General features: G+C 35.8%; 1 protein-coding gene across 4 annotated transcripts; it reads left to right on the forward strand.

Moving 5' to 3' along the window:
• Nucleotides 1-468: 468 nt before the first annotated feature.
• LOC148829625 (bromodomain-containing protein 1-like) lies at nucleotides 469-23,790 on the forward strand. 4 transcript variants are annotated; one of them, XM_088923230.1, is made up of 13 exons: nucleotides 469-573; nucleotides 4,678-6,054; nucleotides 7,052-7,208; nucleotides 7,940-8,071; nucleotides 9,468-9,596; nucleotides 12,069-12,381; nucleotides 14,232-14,489; nucleotides 15,171-15,665; nucleotides 16,020-16,146; nucleotides 17,070-17,197; nucleotides 17,899-18,008; nucleotides 19,649-19,803; nucleotides 22,411-23,790. In XM_088923230.1, exons 2-13 carry the CDS (start codon nucleotides 4,694-4,696, stop codon nucleotides 22,592-22,594), a joined length of 3,549 nt encoding a protein of 1,182 aa, XP_088779356.1. In that variant the 5' UTR covers nucleotides 469-573; nucleotides 4,678-4,693; the 3' UTR covers nucleotides 22,595-23,790. The 4 variants fall into 4 exon arrangements, 3 of the variants coding, with proteins under 3 accessions (XP_088779356.1, XP_088779355.1, XP_088779357.1); XR_016091462.1 differs by lacking the exon at nucleotides 469-573 and adding an exon at nucleotides 1,202-1,517 and having other exon boundaries at nucleotides 17,856-18,008; XM_088923229.1 differs by lacking the exon at nucleotides 469-573 and adding an exon at nucleotides 1,202-1,517.
• The last annotated feature ends 1,723 nt before the right edge of the window (nucleotides 23,791-25,513 follow it).

Here is a 25,513-nt window from a genome sequence, read left to right on the forward strand (position 1 = left end):
AATGATCTAATGCCCTTTAGCCGAATGGCCACTTGCTATCACCCATATGTCTAGTGAAATAGATATTTATATTCGATATAAACTTAAGATTGATACAGTTGAGTATGTTTTGTTTTTCCTGTCTCACTCGGCACTAAACTTAGGTCATGTTTTTATAGGCCAGATTTGCGCAGCCTGCAGAGACGTGCGTTCTAGGAGGGCTCCTGCGTAACGTCACTTAGTTCCACCTGGAGAAATCTGTGCAGATTTTGCGCAGAGCTGAGAAGTTCCTGCAAGAGACTCTCTGCGCCAGTGAACCAATAGGATAACGCAGAGGTCAAGAATGACCGGCATTTTAATCGCTCTCGAGCAAAACTACCGGCAGTTGCATTTATTTGCGTTTCGTGTCGTCTTCCGCTGTGCAGCGGTGCCGTTAAGTTTGGAATAGGTTGTTTCTGTAGTTTAGTAGTTACCTTTGACGTCAAGTATATAGGATCCACAAGCGGAAAGCTCGGGCAAAATGAGAACACAGCCCTGTTACACGGGGTTTCTTGACCTAGAGGGTCACTTCCAGGGGTAGGGATGCGCCATTAGGTGGGGCAAAGAAAAGCTTTGAATTTGCATTTAATTGTCGTGTTTTAATGTTTTGTCATGTAGGAGTCTTACTACAACTATGTGAAATATCACATCTGAATAATTTCAATTTGATGTTGTAAAGATGATAAAGACCGGTTTAACTTACCAGGTCAAAAGAGCTAGAAGGATGTCTATTGTTAGTAAATGAAAATGAAATGCCTGATATTATTGTTAAAGCATATAAACACATTGGTCAGTTCTAGTCCACTTCGGTATTACGCTTCAAATACTGCATTCTGGTGAGATTTATTTTTTACAGAATGCATAAAGACGGAAAAAAACGAACATTTGATTAGTATGTAATACAGACTTCTCCGAATTTTCTTTCACTTAGTTTGTGGTTTTATATACAACGCTGAAAACAAGAGTGCACGACTCTACCAGCGACAGATACAAATGCGTTATTAAATTAACCAAGCGTTTTCGTTTTTAGAAAGCAGGATATATTAGTACTTGGTGTTTCTGATATTACTCATACTACCACTACTACTCCAGCGTCTTTTCGCATCTGAGATACACAAAGCAACTTCCTGACCCCACACAGACGTACAGTCTTGAGAGGCGTGACTGCGTCGTGCGTGGCGGGTGGGCCCTCCACTGGAACCGCATTGTTGTTGAGGAGAGAGGCTCGGGGCAGCTGCTGTTCGATATTAGAAAGCGGACACTTCGCTTCACGAATGGTCCTTTTTAGTAAGAACGGCGCGCTAAGGACAGAACTACGTTCCAATTCCGGACAGTTGTCGCGGAGACCAGTCCGTATTCTTCAAACTAACAGCTGGAATCTGTGCTCGAGCGGCGGCCGTTGGATGTGATTGTGCGGAATCACAGCCGCTCCGCAGGCCACATCGCCATTGCTTTTAGCTCCGCTGCTGTCTGGATAACAAAACCTTCAGAGCGGCGAGGTATGGGCTTCTCACATTGTTACACGTAGAAATCCGTCTTTCGCGGAGGTGAAATCCACCCTGGGAGGATGAGGATCGGTTTGCGTCTGGCCAAAAACGAACTTTTCGTGCGAGTACTTCGGTTTCTTGTTTTGTTGGACGCCATATTTGCGTTTTCTAGTTTTATTATTGTGAACTATCCCAGCACCCCAGGCCGCTGGGAGGCTCCGCTGGAGCGTCTTGGTTTCAACAATAGCCTCCAACTGCACACCCAGTCAAAGCCAGCGTATGTGGTTCGTTGCGGGTGAGGTCCTAGCGGAGACGGATTAAAATAGTTAACTCCAGGGTGTTGAATTCCCATTGATTCAAACAGGCCCGGGAAAGTGTTTGGTGCAGTGACGTCACGGGCCCGGGCAGTGTTCCAGTGCTACAATATTTCTTTTATACAAGTTCCTGGTTTTGGCAGTTAGGTAACAAAGGAAGTTCAGTAAGCTAATTGCACCTATTGTAAGTATGCTTCTGTTGTGTTGAGAAACTTTTTTACTCTGTTTTTAAGATGTTGTCTTGACGACACAAATGGCGTGTGTGTGTCTTTTATGTGGTCTGTAATTGCACGTCTGAAAGGTGTTATGTCAAAATGCGATTAATGTTTCTCATAACGGTGCAAATCCTAATGTATTACTCCTGGCAACTCTTCACGTTACCGGGCTTTTTATAACAGAGCGTTACAAATATGTGGTTTTATAATAGCGAAAAGAGCAGTTGTCTTGTGTGTGCAATTTTGAAAAGAACGTTTAATGATTATTGAAGTCCTATTTATTTAACCTGACTAATTTGTAATGAATGGTAGTCTTGTTTTGAAGGTAAAATGCGATGGTTCGAAGGTTGGTTTCACGTACTCTAGCTTCTACGTAGACGAATGTAGTTGTGCTTTATTTTTAGGGGAAATGTCTGTCCTTTGAAAGGTTGCCGACTTAGCATTGTGTGAAGTGAAGCCTTTAACCCCACTGCAACAGCCCCCCTCTTCTGCAGACGTAGGGTTTTCACGAAATTCAGTTCTCCTTCCGTCAATAGATCCTGTTTACGCTGGTTTAGTGAAAGTAGGGAACGGATAAAGTTAAGTGCAAGTTTTGTTTTCTACGACAAAAATCAGAGAAAACAACCGAGACTGAAACCGAGACCATAGTCTTGGAGGATGTTCCAGCTGGGCCGCAGTTTACGTTGTTTAGATGTATATAATTAAGGGTCCAGTTTTTAGATTAATCGATAGATTAAATGAGTTCAGTATAACGAAACTGGTATTTTATAAAATCAGCAGACCATTGGAATGTACACTGCTTAAAGAATTCCTGGCGCAAGACCCGTGTTCTGCGTCTATTTGCTTTTAACTGGTTTTCCAGACAGTTTTGACTAAGTCATATCTCCTTAGGGAGATATCACCCTAATATCATTTCTGAGATGTGTACTCAGTCAGGGTTATCATTAGAAGAACAGTTTGTGACATTTGAATTTGTGAAACTGTGGTTTGAAAACAGAAGTCATTTTAAACACTGTGTAACTTGCGGTTGGTACATTGGAGTAACAAGCTGGAGCAATGGTCCGTGAAAATTTCTAGTATTGGTTTACTTACATTGCTTAGTGTTGTTTTTTTCTTCATTTTTCCAGGTCAATCGATGTAGAACAATTCTTTTTCTCAGTTGCAACCATAGGACAATCTTTATAATCTTTGTCCATTTAAGTTCTACAATCATTAAATTTTATATTTGCAATTAAAAAGAGGGTCTGAGAGACCCTCTTACATGCAGCTTGTTAAAATATAAGCTTAGTTGATGTAAAGATTTTTATATTTTCCTGTTTAGATTATAATTGTTTTTTTAAGAGATCCACTCTTCCAGTTTCAGTTAGATCTTATACCAGTTACAATTTAAGATTTTGTTTTAAAAAAAGGTATGTTAAAATATTCATAGAGCATATCAAGAGTACACTGCTCAAAATAAGAGAATTCTATGTAGGCAAACTCAGTGAAGTTGATACATTTAAGCATAAATCCTTGAAGTGTCAGTACTTTTTCTTCTGTCAGGTACTATGCAGTGTGTATCTTGCCAAATATTTTCCAGAGGGGAAAAACAGCATAGATGCACAGGTTGTAGCATGTAAGGATTTGTTGGTTTTTCTTTTAAGTGACATATCTGGCTGCCAAACATGACAAGAACCGGAAGATGTAATGAAAAGGACAGGATAGTTGGTAGTTATGCTCCTGCAGTTGTGCATGTGCCACAGATGTTGCTGATGGTTCAGTGATATTACATGCTTATGGTTTTAGAGAAATTTGAAGTCTTATATTTGTAGATGTATTAAGTACAAGTTCTCTTGCAATGCATTTGCTTTACAGCACAGTTAAATAAATGCTCTTTCAGTGGTGGTCCTGAGTTTTAGTTTTTTTTTATAACAAAAGCAGCAAGTTCTTTAATCTGAAGTCACAGTTTTTGTCCATTAATTATTTTAGCTTGGTTCTCTTGTGTTAAGTAGTATATTTTCAATTCTAAATCTAGACCTATACTTCTGTAATTTTAAGTGGTTACAGAGCAGTCTTTCTAAAGGGAAAATCAGTGGTGCACACTCCATTTTTTTCGGATTTATTGACAATGTTAATTTCTTTATTAAAACAGTGCTCTTAACTTTGGATAAAGTGAAGCTTAAAATACATTTGTATTTTGTATAATTTAATTACTCTTTGTATTTTTATACTAAAAAACAGTACAGCGCAGAACAACAGGATATTTAGCATCTTTTATACATTTTCTGATATTTTGTGGAACATGTTTAATATAGAAAGTTCTTATATTTAGAAAGTGCAGAAATTATGTATCCGTATTTAAGTATTTTCTTTTAAAAATTCTGCTAACAAATAGTAGATATTACTTATTTGAAGGTATTTGTAAAATTGTCAAAAATAGTTTTGAACATTATGAAACATTTGGCTTATCTTGTGGTAAATATTGTAACTACATTATAAAAAATTCACATAGTATTAAATAGTATTTTTATGTATGTGGCCAGAATAAAGGGGGACTTCTGTGTAATAGAGGTTTGTTGGGTTTTGGGTCTTAAAGAAAGTAAGAAACATGTAATAAAATCTGTTGTATGGAATCTAATTTATGTGTCTGTTTTTTTTTTTAAGATTTCCCCTTTTCAAAATGAGGAGGAAAGGGCGGCATCACCGCGTGTCTACAACAAGACGGTCCACTTCGCCCTGCAACATCAAACATTCTCCTACGCGGGAAACACTGACGTATGCTCAAGCACAGCGAATGGTGGAACTGGAGATTGAAGGTCGTGTGCACAGAATAAGTATTTTTGATGCCCTGGAGATTATATCAGAAGATGACCTCACCGCTCAGGAGCTAAGTGAATGTAATAGCAATAAAGAGAACAGTGAAAGACCACAAATACTGGTAAGATCAAAAAGACTTAAAAACAATCTAAAAAAGAAGAGTGCTGTTCTGGTAAATGCTCATGGGGTACAAGCATCAGGAAGCACTCTCCCGGAGCCCAAAATTCGCATTGTTGAGTATAATCCACCTCCAGCCCCTCGCAGACCCCCATCATATTATAAATTTATTGAAAAATCACCAGAGGAACTAGATAAGGAGGTAGAGTACGATATGGATGAAGAAGACTATGCATGGTTAGAGCTGGTGAATGAAAAGCGTAGAAACGAGGGGTTGAGTGTTGTGTCGCAGAATGTGTTTGAATTCCTCATGGATAGATTTGAGAAGGAATCTTTCTTTGAGAGCCAGAACCAAGGTGATCCTCAGTCTCTCATTGATGAGGATGCTGTTTGCTGCATATGTATGGATGGTGAATGCCAGAACAGTAATGTCATTTTATTTTGTGACATGTGCAATCTAGCTGTTCACCAGGAGTGTTACGGAGTGCCATACATCCCTGAAGGGCAGTGGCTTTGTCGTCATTGCTTACAGTCTCCTTCCCAGCCTGTAGATTGTGTGCTATGCCCAAACAAGGGCGGTGCTTTCAAAAAGACTGATGATGATCGATGGGGACATGTTGTCTGTGCTCTTTGGGTTCCTGAAGTTGGCTTTGCCAACACGGTTTTCATAGAGCCCATTGATGGTGTAAAGAACATTCCTCCAGCCAGGTGGAAATTGACTTGCTACCTCTGTAAGCAGAAAGGAGTCGGGGCTTGCATTCAGTGCCATAAAGCAAATTGTTACACAGCATTTCATGTAAGTTGTGCTCAAAAAGCTGGCCTTTACATGAAAATGGAGCCTGTTAAAGAAGTAACAGATACAGGAACAACGTTTTCAGTGAAAAAAACTGCCTACTGTGATGCCCACACTCCTCCAGGCTGTGTTAGAAGACCTTTAACAATCTATGAAGAAACCAGTACAAAGAATGGACTTTGTCAGAAAGGAGAGAAGAAAACTGGAAGGACGAGATTGAAAGGCAGGCAAAAAAATAAAAAGAGTAAAAAAGCTCTAGTTGAACCTTTGGCAGCTGTTCCAGCAGTATCTGTGCCAAGTATTCCTCCTCAAAGGTAAGTTTATCAGACGTTCTTATAGGTTCTTAAAGATTTAAAGATATTTCAAAAAGTGCAGTGATTGCATAAATCTTACAGCTGTGCAAATCACTAAGTTTAGTTGAAATGCTTTCATATCATTACAATGTCATATAATTACAATATTACCAGGTAATATTGAGAACGAAGGTATGTGATAAAATTCCATGTTTCTTTATCTGTATATATGTAGCATCATTATAATGGAACTTTTGTTTTCCAAAAATACTTAAGGTTGGTTATTTCTTAATGTATGTTAATACTGAATATCAAAAGGCTGAAGGCTAAATCCCTGTTGGAATCAAACTGACTTCTATATTGCATGCCTTAAGGAGGCAGGGTTCATTTGTGTTAATTGGCAAGAAAAAAATCAATTCTGTACCAACAAAGCTCTGACAAGTTAACGCTTTGTTGATATTGCAGATGCAATTAATTATAAGTATAACCTGTAAATTAACCGGTTAGTTGTGCTAACGGTGAAATAAAAATTCAGACTGATAAGATTTCCTACTTATCAGCATGTTGGATCTGAAGTCTGGATGAAGTATGATATAGACATGATCTTGCTGATAGTAGTCCAGGTTTAACTTCCATGTGCTTTGTGGTCCACTATAATTGTACTTTCCAACAGCTACTGAGAAGAGTGGCAGCAAGTGAGCTCTGTTCTCTTGTGTTCAGTTCCTTTATATTTTTTCAGTTTCAGAAAATGGAGAGCAAGGAAGAAAAACTGATGACTTAGAAAATAATGCACTTGATCATCTGCATTGTCACTCCCAGGAAATGAAACAGGTCTTGTGCTTGTAGTGCTAAAGTAACATTTTAAAGACGTGCATATCCGTGAATCTTCTGTCAATACAAATGGGAAAGCTTTTGGCTATGCATGGCTGTAGATCGTTCTAAGCACTTCCAAAACATCTCGCAACAGTAACGCATACGTTTTTATAATATACAACTACTTATCCTGCTTTGTTTTTAGGTTAAACAAAATTCTCAATCAAGTTGCTGTTCAGAGAAAAAAGATTTTTATTGAACGCATATTGAATTACTGGACCTTGAAGAGGCAGTCCAGAAATGGTGTTCCCCTACTACGACGTTTACAATCAAACCTGCAGTCACAGAGACATACTCAGCAGGTAAGCTCAGAAATTACTTTTTATTTCAACCCCTCAATGAGTTATGTGATTGTATTCAGTAAAATATAAAAAGCTTAGGTATAAAAAAAGTACTATGCTTAGAATGTTGTCCATTGTCCATTTATTATGAATAAAGAACTGATTAATTATGTGACATAATAGACCTCAGATGCAGACTGTACTTAAGGGAGAGTTTAAAAGCATAGCAGTAAATACTGTGATTAGTGTTAGAATTTATTTTGATGAACCTTAAAAACATTACAGGGAGTTTTTGCTGATCTCGTGTATAACAGTCTTTATTCTGGATTACTTAATTTTAATATAAAATTACACTACTTGAAGGTACTATTCAAGTTACAAGAGTAGGAACTATTCTTTACTTATAAAGTGACTTATAGAATCATTAGAATCATTTTTTCTTAATTCTGAAATATTGTATTGTTTGTTGGGCATGCAGAAATGTTTACTGAAACATATTATGCTGTGTATAGATGTTTGATAATTTTTTTATTCCAATTTTGCACCATTGTTTTACGTTTAAGCAAATCAGGTAAATAAAACAATTGGTAGTCTCTTTATACTGATATTTGCATATGTTAGCACATAAAATTTGTTGTTCAGTACGTTTAAAAAGTGTTCAATAATGATTTTGATATGTAAAATGCTATTTATTAAAGTAAACTTTTTAGTTTCTCAGTATAAAGTTTCCTTGTCATTGTTTTATTTCACAGAGGGAAAATGACGAAGAAAACCGTGTTTTGAAGGAACAATTAAAATACTGGCACAGGCTTCGTCATGACCTAGAGAGAGCTCGATTGTTGGTGGAATTGATTCGCAAGCGAGAAAAATTAAAAAGAGAAGAGGTATTTCAGAAATTAAACTGCAAATTTGGAGCATCTGTTTACTGTTCTCTAACAGTCTTAACATAATTGTTAAGTATTATGTAATAAGTAATATTTATTGCATCTATTTCTTTGCATTTACCAAATTAAAGATGCATTTTTTGGGAGGTGGAAGGTAGAAGCAAAGAACACTTACAGCGCCTTGGCAAAATAATGTGACCCTTGCAGTTTTCACATTCACATTGTTTTGTATAAAGTTTGCAATCATGAAACTTTGTGTTAGTCCTAAGTATTTTTTATATACAAAACTTACTTCACACATTCAGAGCTAGGAATATAAAAATGTAAATAGTTAAGTAATACGAAAGAAATGGGAAGGTTACTTATGATTGCATAAGTATTAAAACTCTTTGATGTAGCATACCTAAATTTAGGTGCAGAAAATTAGCTTAATAAGCCACACAAATAGTTGAGTTGCCTCTGTCTGTGCATTAATAGTGGTTCCCATCATTTCAGAATAACAATGCTTGTCTCTGTCAGGTTCCTTGGTCATGTAGTGCATTTCAAGACTCAACAATTAAGCTTAAGGAGCTCTATGGGGAAAAAGTAATTCAGAAAACAGATCGGGAGAGGGATACAAAAAATCAAAAAAGTCTTTGAATATCACTGTGAACACAGTTTACTCAGTCATAGAGAAATGGAATGCGTATCATACCACCCAGACAGTATACCATCAGATCAGACTATCCTTCCAAACTAAGTAGCTGGGCAAGGAAGAAGCTGGTGAGTGGTGTTGCTGTGAAGTCACAAGTGACTTTGAAAGATCTATGGGGTGAGATGGGAGAAAATGTGCTCCATTCAACAATATCCCATATAGCTGGCCTTTGCAGAGTGGAAAACCCATTTTGTATCTTGCTTGGAGTTTGGAACAAAACACCTGAGTGATCACAACACAGCTCCTACTTGACACCATCCCTGCAGTCAAACATCTTGGTGACAGCATCATGCCAAGAGGAAGAATAGGAAAAAATTGTTACATTTACTGTACGTTATTTTACACTTAGATGTCTTCAGTTTACGTATTTAGGTTTTGAATAAAATACATTTTAAAAAATGTGCATCATTTTGTGATTTAAAAAAATTGAATATTGTTGGAAGGAAAGGGTCTGAATACTTGCAAGGCACTGTAAATGTTATAGTTGTTATGCTAGACTTAGTATTTAACAAGGCTTTTGCTGAACAATATGAATGCCTCCAGTAGATATTTAACACAGTTGATCCAATTCTGTACTTTGTGGGAAGTTTAGTTTTTGTTTCTTGTGGTGTACAGTGGAGTAAAATGGGAAGTTCCTTCTGCAGTAGTTTACTATTTTTTATGTTAACTTTTGATTTCATGTACTGTTTTGTTGTTAAACAGGTTAAAGTGCAACAGGTTGCTATGGAGCTACAACTGACGCCTTTTACAGTCCTCCTGCGTTCAGTTCTTGACCAGCTTCAGGAAAAGGACCCTGCTAAAATTTTTGCGCAGCCAGTAAGCCTTAAAGAGGTGTGTTATTTTACTTTTATGTCATAGCTTAATTAAAAAGTGTTTTTTAAGTAGGTATAAACAGATCACATTACATATCACTTTGCAAGACTTGAGATTCTTTTCACAGTTGAATTTTGTTCATACTACCATATTTTGAGATAAGAAAAATGCTTTAAAGTATAAAACCGTAAAATTATTTTGATAAGGGATTAATTTAATTTTTTCAAAATTAAATTTAAAAGGGGTCAACTTTAAAGGCTATGTTCTTTTAATCCTTAGTTAATAAAGTATATGAAACCATTTTATTATCTGGTTTCATGCTCGGGGCTCCAGACTAAAAACATTTCTTGGGAGCTGCTGGCTCCTAAAATGAAATATTTAGGTGCCAAATTACCTTTTTTTTAGTCACCAAATTACAGAATGAAAATAGTTCATATTAACATAAAAAAGACTTACTGCGTCCTCTGTTCTGTGCCTGTAGGTCTGTCCTCCTCTTTTATTGCCTGATTCTTGCCCTCCTCTATTGTCCCTGACCTCTGATGGCTGATTGGCCTTTTGTTCAAACTATGTACTCTTTGTTAGAACTTTAAAACCATATACAGTCACAAATGGAGTGTCTATGCATCAGATTCTGAGCCAGTGTCTCTTGGCCATCCTGTATACTGAGGCCTCCTCTTCCTCTTGTTTGAGCTGAGCCAGCGCTTCACACAGGGCTCAGGATCAAACTGCTCAAGTGAAGGGCCTTCTGAGCTTATCCTGATTAAATCCTCCAATGTTGAGATATTAAGTGAATTGTGTGCTTTTGATTTTATTCTGTTTTGAGCAGAAATGCCTCGTTCACACTGTGCTGCTGATATGGTTAGCACAACTATGATCTGAACTAAATGCAAAACATTATTGAAAGCTGTACAGTAAGGCTCTTTTGTTAAGATGACCTCCCACAAACTATTGTAGGACATGTCTGCAAACTGACCTTTGATGAGCAATCTCCACTGTCTTCGCAGCCCCAATTAGTGTTTGCGCTTTAAGTTTGTCTGCAATGCACCCAATAAACTCGACACATGCGGTGTCGTAATCCTATGTCTTCAATACATCTATTCTGTTCTTTTTTATTAGCAAGATTTGGGAGGCATATTTTGTGAACTGTAATTCCTCGCGTGTGATCATGTAGGCTGCATTAAATTTCATTTTCAGTTCTTTAGTCTTTCTTGGACGTTTTTTCACAGGCGCGAGACATAGCCCAGGCTAAAGGTGTCTGCCTTGGGGCACACTTCCCAATTACACAATCACGAGTATTTGTATGCTTCTGACTCTCCATGTTTTTTACCGTTTCTTTTGAAATGATTTGCAGTTTTCCCTGCAACTTCCTGACTGGCTTTAGAACAAAAGTCCCAATACATCATTAGTTTAAAATGCTAGATTTTGACGGTTGTTCAGATGCACTGTCGTCCATGCTCACATTAAGTTTGCTGGATGAATTTTGAGGATCCATTGCAGTGGTTGAAGATCCACTGGAAGATGCATCAAACTCTTTATAAAGTCTGTAATTTTACGCTTCATCATTGTTAGCAGATTAGCTAGCGTGTGGAACGTTTGCAGTAGCCTGCGTTCTAGTGCCTAGCATCTTAGCTTGCTGCCTTTTAGCCAACAGTCACTGCTGTGTGCTGTGATGAAGGGATGAAAAGGCATGCGCTCTAAAGATGGAATTAAGTAACACCTCATAACCTGATGAAATTTGACACACATCGACAGAAAACGAAGTTTTGGTGTCTGTTGCTAATGGCGACGATTTTAATTTATTGCCACATTTGCAGCCATTTCAGTTACAGTCTGGAGCCCTGATGCTGCAATTAAATTAGTTACAAATGTATTTATAAATTGTTGCCTATTTCTTTGACCTTTTACTGGATTTGCTCAGAAAAAGACTAAATGTTATGTACAACATATTTAAAATCACTGCAATCCAAACAAGTATAAGGTGATTTTAGTTTTTTAGTTTAGAAAAATTAGTTTTGCTTCACTGACAAACAGCTAAGATTGGCCAAATGGGCTCCTGTTGTTTGCAGGCTTTCTTAGGGTTTAAATTAAACAGATGCATAAACCTTTACAGCTGATAAGTGGGAGTAAGAAAATGAACATTTTACATTACTTACAAGTAGTGAATCCTTAATGAATGGAGGGTTTGTTTAAATGATATTAATAAATTCAGTGTATACATTTACGATGCAAATGGTATGTTAGTTAAAACATAAAAACAGTTACAGATCGGAGGAAGCTAATTAGCCCAAAAAGCTCGTCTGTCAGTGTCATCAACTGGCTGGGCAACCAGTTGCATGCTCCCACAGCCCTTTTAATAAATAGTCTCCTATTTTCACTTTAAAATTCACTTCCACTTAGTTTCCACTTTTATATTTGTTCCGTTTTCATTTTTAATTTGCGATACATTTGTATGTAGCTTGCTGACTGATTTCATTTACTGTTGCCTTCTAGGTGCCTGATTACTTGGACCATATTAAACACCCAATGGACTTCTCAACTATGAGAAAAAGAATTGAAGCTCAAGGATATAAAAACCTTGATGAATTTGAGGAGGATTTTAACCTTATCATTGAAAACTGCATGAAATACAATGCAAAGGACACAATATTTTACAGAGCAGCTGTACGTTTAAGAGACCAAGGAGGTGCTGTTCTGAGGCAAAGCCGTCGTGATGCTGATTGTATAGGGTTTGATTATGAAACAGGAATGCACTTGCCTGAACCACCAAAGATCGAACCACTACCACCATTTTCATGGGAAGAAGGTAATGTTTACTTATCTTTTTACCAATTTTAATGGGTGTTTGGTCTTTTTATGGTTTTCATATGTGCTCATTTTAATAATTATAGCTCCTTACATTCATGTAGCGCTTTTCTGGACACTCCACTCAAAGTGATTTACAGGCAATGGGCAACTCCTGTCCCCCACCATCAGTGAGCAGCCCCCACCCAGATGATACAACAGCAGCCAAAGTGTGCCTGTACACTCACCACACATCAACTATCAGCAGGGAAGAGAACAGAGTAATACGGCCAATTGATAATGGGGATTATTAGGAGGCTTGGTAAAGGATGGAGGGAGGGGGATTGGGTCAGGACAGCAGGGTTAATACCCCTAATCTTTTTGAGAAACAACTTTGGATTTTTAATGACCAAGGAGAGTCAGGACCTCAGTTTTGTCTCATCTGAAGGATGGCAACTTCTACTCGCTATACTGGGGCATTAGGACCCACACAGACCGTGGTCCCACTAACAACTGGTCCCACTAACATCTTATTCAGTAGCAACCTTAGCTTTTCCTAGAAAGTCTCACATCCAGGTTCATGGGCAGGTTCATACCTGCCTTACTTCTGTGGTAGTGTAACGGATTGTTTGTGAGGGGAAAAGTTTTTCTTGCAGCCTGTTCTATACAGTTTTTGCCCTAGAATGTTATGGTTACATTGATGCACACAAACCTACACTTGGGTCTTATGGATTTGATCAAATATTTAATCAAACACAGATAATGTGGAAAAAAATGTCACAATCATAAGTTTTCAGTATGAAATTTGACATCATAAAAATGTCCTTAAGACAGTCCTGGCAGAATTGAAGTAGAAAAATGAGAGTTTTAGAGTTCATGAGAGTTCTGACACTCTTTGCATAGCATTTAACCAGCCTATGAAGGTTGGTCCATTATGAAAATGATATTGAGTTGGTCCCATAGATTTTCTTTTTAACTCATGTCAGGAGAACAGGCTGGCTACGGCAAGATCTTGACATGGTGCTCTGTAATTTGTGCCAATGTACTTTCTTCTCTGTGAAATTTTGAAATTGCTCCCTATATAACACTTCTACCACTTGACTCAAACAAAGTGGTACTCAGCATGATGCTCAAGATGACCTCTCCACACAAAGTTTATTCTACCAGGTCTGTCAAGGGCAAAACAGCATTCATCTGTGAGTAAAGCACTCCACCACTCTCAGCCCCCTTGAAAGATGTTGATTTTGGCTGTTAGCTTTGCCCCCGACAGCTTCCAAGTAGTAGAGCTTTTTCATCCTGACAGCAGAACTGCAGTCTTTCTATTGATGCATGGGATAATTTTTCTGAAATTTCTTATGCTGTCCTGAGTGCAGTCTGAAAGCAATTGCATAGATGTGTCAGACATGCAGTGGTCCTCGGATGTGGCCTTCTTCTTACTGGAACATGTCATGTCCTTTACAATGTTTCTCTGAACTATTCTGGCTGTTGAAGTAACACATCTCATTCTCCAGGCAACTTTTCAGAGACAGGACACATTCAGTTTTCCAGCACCACGTGGTTGAGTGTTGTGAACAGTTAGACTGTTCTTAAAACAGTGGATGAAAAGATTTTTAAGCTGTGGTTGTTTAAATGGGTTCATAGCTCAAATGCCAATATTGAGTTTAGCATTGTTTTATCCCAGGGATCAATATAGTTTTGGTATACTATCTGCCTGCTGAAATGTAAATAACATTTTGTAAGTGCTCAATTAGCTGTTGATATAAAATGTTATAATATATTTTCTTTAAGCATCGATATAATTTATGCTTAATCACGTGCGTGATAAAAGTGGGGAGCATCTTTGGTGAACTGTTTCTTTGCTTTGTTTCATAGTGGATCGGCTGCTAAATCCGGTAAACCGTGAGCACATGTCTCTAGAAGAACAGCTTAAGGAACTCCTTGAGAAACTCGACTTGACATGTGCTATGAAGTCAAGTGCATCTCGGAACAAACGAACCAAGTTATTAAAAAAGGAAATTGGTAACATTCGATATGAAATCAGCCTAAGGAAGACTCAGTCTGCTCAGTTAGAACTGAGTAAATTATCTGTTGAAGAAATTCCATCTACAGGACAAAACACAGAAGAAGACGGTATGTATACATTTTCCAGTATTGCTAAAATTTTTAAAAAATATGTAAATTGCAAAAATCATAAGCTACAATTATAATGGTGCATGACGTCTGTTTATCTCAAAACCTCTCTTAATCTTTTGCCAAAACATTTTAAGGATCCCCTTGTAACTGGTGTTAGAACCAATATTTTTTTCATAAAACAGACCGGTTGCAAATTATAAGTAACTTTTCAACTGGTGCGCTTTCGTTTTTTAAGACTGTGCCAATATGTGACCTTGCATTTATTTCCAGAGAAACAAATATGAAAAGAATGTAATACTGGTATCTGTTGTTCTACTGAACTTTAGCTGTAAATTCTGCTTGAACTTAAAGTGGTGTGTTGCTTTCAAACACAAATGTGCATAAATCTTTAATTTAAATGACCTTTAACAATGTAACAATTGTTTGGGGAATTTCCATTTGTTTTCCCAGTAATACTTTGTAGCTCTTCAGAATATTATCTTGAGAAATTTACAAACCTTTTTTTAGGAACTGATTCAAATTTGAAGATTTTGAACAATAGAATCAAGGAATTTATTTATATACATCCAATCAAGTTAAATGTTTGCTTGTGTACCAGAAAATACTTAACGGTTCATTGGTAATTATTCCATGTTACAACTTTTCATAATTTGCAGGTATTGTCATTTTGTTTTACAGGAGACAAGTCATTACCACCAAAGCTTGAACCATCTGACTCTTTGCCACCTCCTCTAAATTCCGACAGTAATTCAGAACCACCCACACTCAAACCAATTGAGCCTAGCCCTGAGAACAATAAATTGCATAAACGTGTTAAGTTTGACAATGAAATGTGTGGTATTTCTCCACCAAAAGAAATATTAAATGGACATACTCCTGAACACTTGCTTGCAGAGAGTGATGTCAGTGTGGTGGCAACATCTACATTAGCAGAATCCTCAAGTGACGTCAACAGGCGAACATCCATACTTTTTCGAAAATCTAAAAGTGTAAGTCCACAAAAACCTGGAAAAATCAGTGACGCACAGCCTAGTTCTCCACAGCTAGGAACCAAAACGTTTTTGTCTGTGGTTATTCCAAGATTGGAGACTCTTCTCCAGCCAAGGAAGAGGTCCAGAAGTGCATGTGGAGAAAGTGAAGAAGAAGAGTCACCTGTGAAGCGCTTTGATACAGGTAAACCTACTCAAAGTTCAATTTTTGCGTTCTAAGCAACTTATAAAAACCTAGTATCTAGACACCAAATAATGTTCAGAATTTATTAGCTGAAAATCCCATCTTAGTTATTTGTTGAGATATTTATTTAGAATTAATGTAAACTGTTAAATGGGTATGGTGTGTGATTCCATTTACAGCTTAGTTGTTAGTATATTGGTGTCTCAGATTATTCAAACAACTTATGAATTTGTTGTAATAAAAAAGTGGTTTTCCTTTAGTTTTTTTGCCCACTTAAAACCATCTCCAGTGTCATTGTTGTCAGATTTTAGATACTTAAACACAACCTAAGAAAAAAATGTTCTATTTTTTTAGGGCTTTCAAATGGTTTTGGGAATGAGGAACTCAAAGAACTCACTCCAGCCAGAAAACTTGAACCTCGGCGTAGATGTGCTTCCGAATCCAGCATATCTTCAAGTGGGAGTCTGTTATGCAATACAAGGTATTGTATTTGCTCTTGTGGTTAGAAAGTTCTTCTAGAATACTGTGCTGTTGCTTGTTTTTCTCTTTCTCAATTTATATGTTGGTATTCCTTAGTAATGGCCTTATAGGATCATTTTTAACTAAATAGGTCTAATTAGAACAAATTGCCTGAAGAGTACCTACTTATACCCATTTACAGAAGGATTATTCCACGTGAAATATCTTAAGGATACCTATTCAGGATTTGAATCCACAACTCTCCACTAGGACCCCAGGACCTAAACCTGTGGTGTGGTGCTGCTGCCGTGGCAGTATACTCCTTATTGTATGAAACTTAATATAATTTGTTACACATTCTATTCAGGCATTGAAGACCTTTCAAGGAAAAAAGATTTTGCTACTCACAGTTTTAATCTTATGAGTTCTGATTAAGGCTTTAACAAGCATGTATAATTATTTGACCCAGAAGTTAAGGGGTAGCAGTCCTGGTTTGTTCTAGCTGAGCTTGGAGTTGCGTAACTTAAGCCATAATATTATGTACAATGGTTGTCACAATCAATGGACCATTCTTGAAACTGCTAAAAAAACCTGAAAAGGTGAATCTATTTAAGTAACCTATAAAAGGCGTACATGTACAGCTATTATACTGGTGTTTCATCTCGTTCCTACTCTCAGTAAATGTGTTCAGACTTCAGAATGTGTATGGGTTGATAATTGTTTTAAAAATGCCATCTGAATGCTGCAAAAATATCCTGTTTGATTTGTTTTTTTAATTAGTAAACAATGATAAGACCAGTATTTCATGTTAATACAAATAATCAGGTTTACTTGAGTAATTAAAGTCTTAAGAATGTGTGGGAGTTTTTCTTTTAATGCAGAATGCTTAAATGGTTATTTTTTATGGAAAATTCAGACACTAAAATAAATTCTATTAATGTCAAGTTTCAGCCTTCCCAAGTGTGGCAAAGGAAAACCTGCCCTTGTGCGGAGAAATACTATTGAAGACAAAAATGAGCTGATCGCTTGTATTGAAACTGGAAACTTTGCCAAAGCTGCAAGAATTGCAGCGGGTAGGTTAAATATTTGCTTTCAGATTTTTACCCAAAACCTTTGATCAGATCGCATCGTTGGTAAGGAATCTTCAAAAAAAACTTTGGTTTAAAAATTTGATAGTACAATTTTTTTAAGTATTGTTTGCTTTCGTATCATTTGATAGATATTCATGTTGGTCCTATTTTTTTCCTCTGGGAGTTTTATCATTTGAAATCAACAAATTTAGTGTTTTGCAGTGTCTAGGGAAGAAATGAATTTATTCTGTACAGGATGTTTTTTCAGGTTGACATTATGCTGTTAATAATTCATCATAGTAATATTCTTACACCGATATTATTAAAGATGTTCCTTACATTATATTACCAAGGTGCCAGTTGATATTGCAAGTTCTTCCCTGCACATTGCAGGACCTGAAATGACTTGAAGGCAACATTTGCTCACCCATGACAAAGTCTGGACTGTAAAATAACACTGATTGTGTTGAACGTGGATGGTTTTTACAAAATAGTGTTGCTACATTGATAGTCATTTGGTTTATAGGTTATTAGTTTTGACATTTTCCGTGCATCAAGCAAAGTGTTGTGAATCGCTGAGGTTTCTACTTGTGTAAATGAAGTGTTATTACTGTTCTGTCTTTATAAGCATAGCTTGGAAGAACTTTGCTCTGTATTTCAGTGAACTCCTCATAATTTGATTATCGTTATTCCTGCTCTCATAGAAGTTGGCAACAGCAATATATGGATGCCTGCTAATGCTGCATCAGTTGTTCTGGAACCATTAAAACTAGTTTGGGCAAAGTGTAGTGGATATCCATCGTATCCTGCCCTGGTAAGTTAACTTGCATTTTTCTACTTTCTGTTAAGAGTATCTTTTATTGCTACTACTGTAGATATGAATTAAAGCTTTATTATATATGCAAGGTCCATATAATCATGTTTTTCATTTTTTTTGTCTGTGTAACTTAACTCTCATTGTATGATATCGAATGAGGTCTTTATCCTTTAGGTTTTTATACTTACTGTTAATTGGATAAAATCAAACAAAATGTATCAAATTTAGATTCACTTGTTTTACTTTTAGTGAATCTAAATCTTACTTGAAACTCGGTAGTTCTATAACTACCATTAATTACAGCATTTAATAATTTAGTGTTTTAGCATTATAGCAAGAATTTGTATATATGCATAGCATTTACTAAGGACAATGAGCTAGATGTTTTAATTCTAAAATATTGTTGACAAAATGCCCAATGTTTTTATGTATTCGTTGGTCTTTTTCTAAGCAGTTCTTTTTCTGCATGATAGTAGTAGCTGTTAATAGCCATTTAAAAATGGTAAATTCAAGACACCTCTTGGACAAGGGTACAGTGATTTCTATTTTTTTTTTAAAGAGGCTACAAAATAGAGCATAATTGTTTTAGCTAATCATCAGGAGTACTGCACTGAAGGCTGTAGTCAAGGGGAAATACTGAGAACTGTTTCTTAATTATTGTATTTGCTTTTGAAATCCAATACCAAACAATCTGCTGTTATATTTTAATTCTGATATGCTTTGAAAATGAACTTTTGGAAAATTGTTGAAAATTTATACTAGAATCAATAAGGGCTGTTTTTTGGTCACAATTTGATTGAAGGTGAACGACACGACTAAATCAACATTTATGTCAGGTTCATGTGTTAATCAAAATCTTGTGATCACGGAAAGGTATGCCTTTATTACTATTCAGTGACAGTTGTAATAAGGTGCCTTACCAAATTCACATGTTTTGAATAATGCCACAAGGATACGTTTTAAAATGAAGGACTCTCCCCCCAAACATAATGCATTAGTGCTGTCCTACCATGTCTTTCAACAAGCATTTTGTAACTTTAAAACATTACAACATATTTTATGTCATTTGGAATAGTAAGTCACAAAATTAGCTTAATGGAAAACATCAAAAGAATTTAGGCCTTTATTGAAGTTGTTTATTCCAAGTAGTAATATAGGGTGAGAAACCTTATAAGTGGCAAATACCAGCCTTCTGTGTTGCCTCATAACTTGTATAGTGGTCACAATAGTTATTGATATGGCAATAATTGGAGCTTCACTGGTGGAAGCTTATTTCCATTGTAACCACACAGTAACAGCTCACAGTACCTGGTAAAATACAGTATTTTTAAGAGCTTTTCTCTAATTGTTAACAAGGAAGCTTAAACATAGTTTATTTTCTTTTTAAACTGAAATCACTGTAGCCTATAATCAACCTTTGATCAGTGTATTTTAATATTAGGTCTTTTTTGATCTCCTGTGTATCCAGCTGTTTTAGTGGTGCCCAGATGTTAAACCTATGACTTCATGGTGTAGGGGTTTACAGTGAAACAAAATTGCCTCCTTTTGGTGCACCTTATTAGTAGTAAATGGGCATCAATTGAGAATCTTGTATATTGCCGAGATATATGTGTACATCTTTCTTCTTTCTGTTGTAGATAATAGACCCCAAAATGCCAAGAGTTGGTTGTCATCATAATGGGGTATCAATACCAATACCGCCTATGGATGTCCTTAAAATAGGCGAACAAATGCAGTTTAAGTCTGGAGAGAAACTTTTTCTTGTTCTCTTTTTTGACAACAAAAGGAGCTGGTAAGAAACATTGTCTTAATGTAGTGTAGTAATTTTAATATGTATGTATATCTAAATATTCCATAAGAACATTTTTTTAATTCACTTACACATATAATTATACACGTTAAATTAAATGTTTGTCCAGTTCACATACATTCTTTACAAAATGGGGTTGTCTTAAAACTGTTTTGATGGTAGATTAATTTCATCCTGTACTGCAAAATAAATGCTGACTTTCTCTTTTGTCAATGTCAGCTGTGAGCAAGTTTCCAAAAAGTTTATGTAGCTTTCAAATAATAATGATGCTGATTTATCTAAACTACAAAATATTAACAAAGTCAGTGTAGGTAATCTGGATATGAAACTTATTCTGACCTTAAGTTCACACAAGCTCTAAACAAGGTTTGATTTACAAAAAGTGGTGGAGGTGTACAATGGTGAGTTACATTTGTGAATTATGCACCAATTATGCATCGCAGGTGGGGAGGACTTATTATTCATCATAGTCCCCTAATACATCTACCTAATTTTGCCTCCGTATCACGAGGTTATGGACTCCCTGGTAAAAAAGTGGTTGGTCCTTCAGCCTGCACCTCCACTTGAACATTGTTGTCATCACCAGAGTTCCAACCTTCAAGATCCTCTCATTTGGCCAAACAGATGAATATATAGTGGTGTGAAATTGAGACTGTAAGGTAAGTGGGGTAGCATTTCAAAAACTGAGTTCCACAGTACCCTGTAGCCCTCACTTTTTATAGATGTGCATTGATCTTGTTGCAATATGTCAGCACTTTTGAGTGCTCTCTAGCCATTCATACATATTGCTGAGCTTCAGCGTCATCTGCAGAAGTGTAGTGTATGTTGCTTTTGTTACTGTTTCAAGGTGGTGATGGCAACAAAACTGCTCTCTGCTTTGTATTGTGGAGAAAATGGCATATTCACATATGTCTGTGATCCTGCTACATTGCACTCACTGTGTCATTATGCAGCATAATGGTGTGTGCCCACAAATTTTGCAAGGGCTACGGTACTTTAATGAGCTTGGTTTTGAACTGTTACCTTACCCACCTTAGAGTCCGGGTGCAGTATTTGTAAGTCTTTTACTGTTTGTCTACTTAAAGTAATTCTCCACTAAGTAATTCACTTATTTTGGTATCCTTGAGTGCTCTACTTAATTTAGCAGAGAACTCAGAAGCTGCTCTAAGCTGCTAAAGTACCACAGAAGTTGACTCCAGGCACTCAGATTTTGTTTCAAGCTTAAAACTGAGAAGAAAAAGATTCTCTGAATCGAAGATAAATATCATTTTTTAGTTGAAAAAAAACATTAAATACTGACCTGACAGAAGGATTACCAGACATCACAGTTACTAAGATCATCCCATAATCAAAGTTTTCCCCAATTTGGAAACCGAAAAGTGCAAAATGATTTCTATGCACCTTATCTTTGTAATTTGTAGCCTCTAACTAAATCACATATTAAGTAGTGTACTTGAAATAATATTCCAGGATTCTACATCTTGAAAAATAATTCTGCAAAAACAGAAACATTTGAATGTGCTGTTTTATGTGTCTTCATAAATGCAGGAGCCATAGGTTTTCAGCATGTAAAATGAGTACTGTTCCTCTGTTTGTTAAACTGGAAGATAGTTGGTTTTGAAAAAGAATTTTTGGAAACAGTAGAATAAACTGCTTCATATAAGATCACCCAAATAATTGACACAGGGTGCTGTTCTAATTTACTCCATCAAGAACAGCATCGTTTCCCTTTTTTAATGAGAATAACATAACTTTTCCAATAGGTAGTTTTTTCATGTATAGTACATTTTTACAAAGCATACAGTATTACATTTTTATATAAAATATATCATATTGAAGGGTGTGTTCAAGGTTAAGGTTAGGTTAAGATTACATATGATGATTTGGGAAAATACAATTTATATAAATTAAAATTTACTATCTGAACACTTTTTTATTCTTATTTCAGGAAAGATAATAGTCTTGTTTGAACACACATTTATGTTCATGCATCTATGTATACATGACCATATCTCACAAAAGTGGATGTTAATCTATGATTTTACTAAGGAAATGGCCAGTGGTTGGAACTTCAGTGACAAGGAGGGTAAAATAGTTTAGGAAAAACACTGGGGGCCAACATTTTATAAATGAGGGCATCCATAATCTTGTGAAAGTGTCATAACTGTCTTCGTGTGCAAGGGGCCTATGTCAGTAATTTTCCTCAGATTGAAGTGTATTGGTGAATAACATTTCCTCTGACCCTCGAACAAAATAGCAGTGTATCAGAGTTCTTTTTCACATTAGCTTTAGCTTTCCAGTTGATTTCAAATTCATTTTTTAGTTTTCAGTGTAAAGTTTTGCGATTGTAAACTTTTTATATGTAGCGGTCTTTACTGGACTAATTATTTACAATTAAATTTGATAAAATATTTTCAAGTCCATTTCATAACCAATAACTAGCCATTTCTTTATAAAAGGGGAAAAAACAAAATGGCCAGCTTTGGCCAGGTTTCTAAATGTGTCAAAACATCATTCTGCTGTGTTTCCCAGTGAGAAATTACTGTACCTTGAAATAGTAGTTCTTAACTAATAATTTTATTTTACCAGGCAATGGCTTCCTAAATCAAAAATGGTCCCTCTTGGAATTGACAAGACCATCGACAAGATCAAAATGATGGAGGGCCGAACCTCAAGTATTCGAAAAGCTGTAAGGACTGCCTTTGATCGAGCTATGAATCATCTGAGTAGAGTGCAGGGGGAACCAGTTAGTGATTTTAGTGATGTTGATTAAAGTGGTGCTAACCTAATATTAAACCTGCCTCATTTGGTCTTCTGCTTTATTGAGCTGAATGCTGTTTACTTGACGAATGTGCTAGAGTATATACTGGTATTTCTCAATTATTGTATTCAATAACTGCTCTGTCATGAGCAGTTGATTCAGATACTCACTGCTATACATAACGGTAACATTTCCCATCACTCTGTAGCAAAAAGCCTTTTGCTTGATTTCTGGATATTATATATTTAAAAATGTAAATATGTATATTGCTTGAAGCTTTAACTTATTATGTAGATTTTTTTAAATGGTACAGTACCTTGCTTTTCCTAATATTTATAACTTCACATATTGTACAGTAGCACTATTATGTGGTCTTTACTGGTGCTATATATGTTGTAAAACCCTAGTTTATAAGTTAAGGACTGAAATAGGGCTATAACACAGTGTGATTTCAGTAACTTGTTTTAATCTTCTATTTAAGTTATTGAAGTTTATCTACATAAGCTTCCCCACCTAGCATTAATGTTTTTTTATATATAAAGTAGAATGTTTTTTATGAGAATTTTAGTATTTTTTGTTGTGTACATATTTATACAAATCTATATATCTGTAAAATTCACATGCTTAACTGGGAAAGCTTTAGTAGATATGGAAACCTGAAGTGCATCGTTTTCATGACACCAAAAAGTTTGCTGCCCAGATTTTTTTTACTGATATGCTTTCTGTAAAGTATTTCAGAAACTGTTTTGCTTCCTTTTTTATACAACTTGTTTTATTTGTGTGTGCGCTACTGGGACCTGTATTTTAGAGTTTGGGGTGTGCCTGATGGTTTTATTTATTGTAAAAGTATATGCATTACTTTATATGAAAACTGAGCAATTGGAAGTGTTAAAATGTTGTAGGCACATTATGAGGTAGTTTAGGTGAAATGTTGGGATTTTCATGTATGCATCACTGTGTTAATAAGATTTTCATATCCAGTGGTTTTTGACAGTTGATCTGTAGAATTTGTGATATGTGTTCATTTATTAGGAAACTGGGTAGCGATAGACCTTTGGAATACATTTTGTATGGTATATGTTATGTACATAGAATTAGTATCATATTTTTATTCTGGGGACAAAAAAGCATTAGGTAAAGATGTTATGGGAGGGTTTCCAGTACTGCATTTTTTTACTTTAAAAATAAAAACTGATTTGATTCACTTCTAATGCAGTCTTTTTTCTATTTCTGGTGTTTTTTTCTGTATAATGTTCTGTGTATTTTCTAATATGATCCCTACTTTGAAGTGGTAAAAGTACCAGACTAGGTAAGGCTTTTTTTCTATTTTATTCTTAAAACTTAATATTCTGAAGAGGTGACTGTCTAAAGTCATATAATGTGTTCAGGTGGAAAAAAGTGTTCTACATTAATAATTACTAGGCTGACACATTCATTCAAAGCTGCATACATTTGTCTCCATATTTTGTACTTCAGCTGGACATTTTACTGAAGTAATCTGAGTGAAGGCACAACAGTTATGCCCCATCTGGAATGTTTAATCTATGAGTCTTGAAGGTCTCAGAGCCCTGTGCACTTCTCCAGTGTTGTTTTATAGCTTAGAATCCAAACATTACAGAGAGCTCTCTGCCTTTGTATATTTTTTATTTGTGATTGCTCTTATCTTACTTTTGACATTGATCTCTCAACATTTCCTTTATTAAGTGCAGAAAACTTTTACTGCATATAGCTATCTCAGCAGAGTCAAAGATTAAAATGATCTGGTTCTGTGATTTGCTTGGCGATATCAAATGCAACCCCCAGATGGCACTATTATACTGCACACTTAATTGAGCTTGTTGGTATAACTGTATAACAAAACAGAAGTTAATGGGTGAATTCTTGTGGAAATATACATTATTTCATGCAATTACTTCTAAAACAATACAGTTAATTGTGTGTACAATTGTAAAAAAAGAATATGGAAAGTGAATACTGAGAACAGTAGCTGACTGGTTTGGACTTTTCACTTTTTACAATAATGAATCACAATGTATTTGATTGCACTTTTTCCTATTGATTGACACAACATTCCATAATGTCAAAGTGAAAAAAATTGATTATTTTACCTGCAATATAATCATCTATTCCCAAATTACTGAACAATACTGTCAGTTTTTTTAAAATTGTCCAATTGAGACTTAATGTTTTTGCACTAGACAGTTTTTGACCTAATGGGTTAAGCAATGGGTTGTTGTCCCAACCAGGATATATCCTTCCTTGCAACTATTCTCTGCCTGTTTAGGCCCACGTCAATTCTATATTTGACTGTGTAGTTATTGAAAATGCTATGATCAATTAAAGATAATTCTAGTTTTGATCACAAAATTCATAGTTTGTAGTAGGCTTATAATTACAAGTATTGCTAATACAGAAACCTAAAACTTCAAAACAAACTAGAAAAAACAGGTCAGCTGGTTACATTTACATTAAAAAGTCAAAGATGTAACAAGTATTGAAACTGGGGAAAAAATGACTTCAATTTAAAATATTTTCAAAGCCATTTCAGTTATAGTAATAACTCCACCTAAGTCACATTCACACTGACTTGGATATCCTGCATCAAAATGATCTGTTTATGGTTTTGGACAATGGAACTTTTCTTCACTCTTTCAACGAATAAAGATTACTGAATGTGATCCAAGGATGACAAACTGAATAATGCAGTTACATTAGATTGTTAATTTGATCATGACTTAAATGCACTAATTAGTCGTACCGACAATACACAGACTAAATTTTGAAGTACTTCTAAGAGGTTATGAACACAATGTTTTTTTTATAGAAAGGGCAACTTTTCGTGAAAAAAATATAATTTAACTACAAGCTCTTCACTCCAGGGTGTATCTATCAATTTTTTACTCTGCTTGTCCGGTAAGGCCTGTGGTCCCT

Source organism: Atractosteus spatula, chromosome 8 (assembly GCF_055471065.1).
Source record: "Atractosteus spatula isolate fAtrSpa1 chromosome 8, fAtrSpa1.hap1, whole genome shotgun sequence".
NCBI lineage: Eukaryota > Metazoa > Chordata > Actinopteri > Semionotiformes > Lepisosteidae > Atractosteus > Atractosteus spatula.

Coding starts and splice junctions, on each gene's coding strand:
- LOC148829625 (XM_088923230.1), top strand. CDS start 4,694: ATGAGGAGGAAAGGGCGGCATCACCGCGTGTCTACAACAAGACGGTCC. Junction 16,147..17,069: donor AGTCTGTTATGCAATACAAG/GTATTGTATTTG, acceptor ATTAATGTCAAG/TTTCAGCCTTCCCAAGTGTG. Junction 17,198..17,898: donor AGCTGCAAGAATTGCAGCGG/GTAGGTTAAATA, acceptor CTGCTCTCATAG/AAGTTGGCAACAGCAATATA.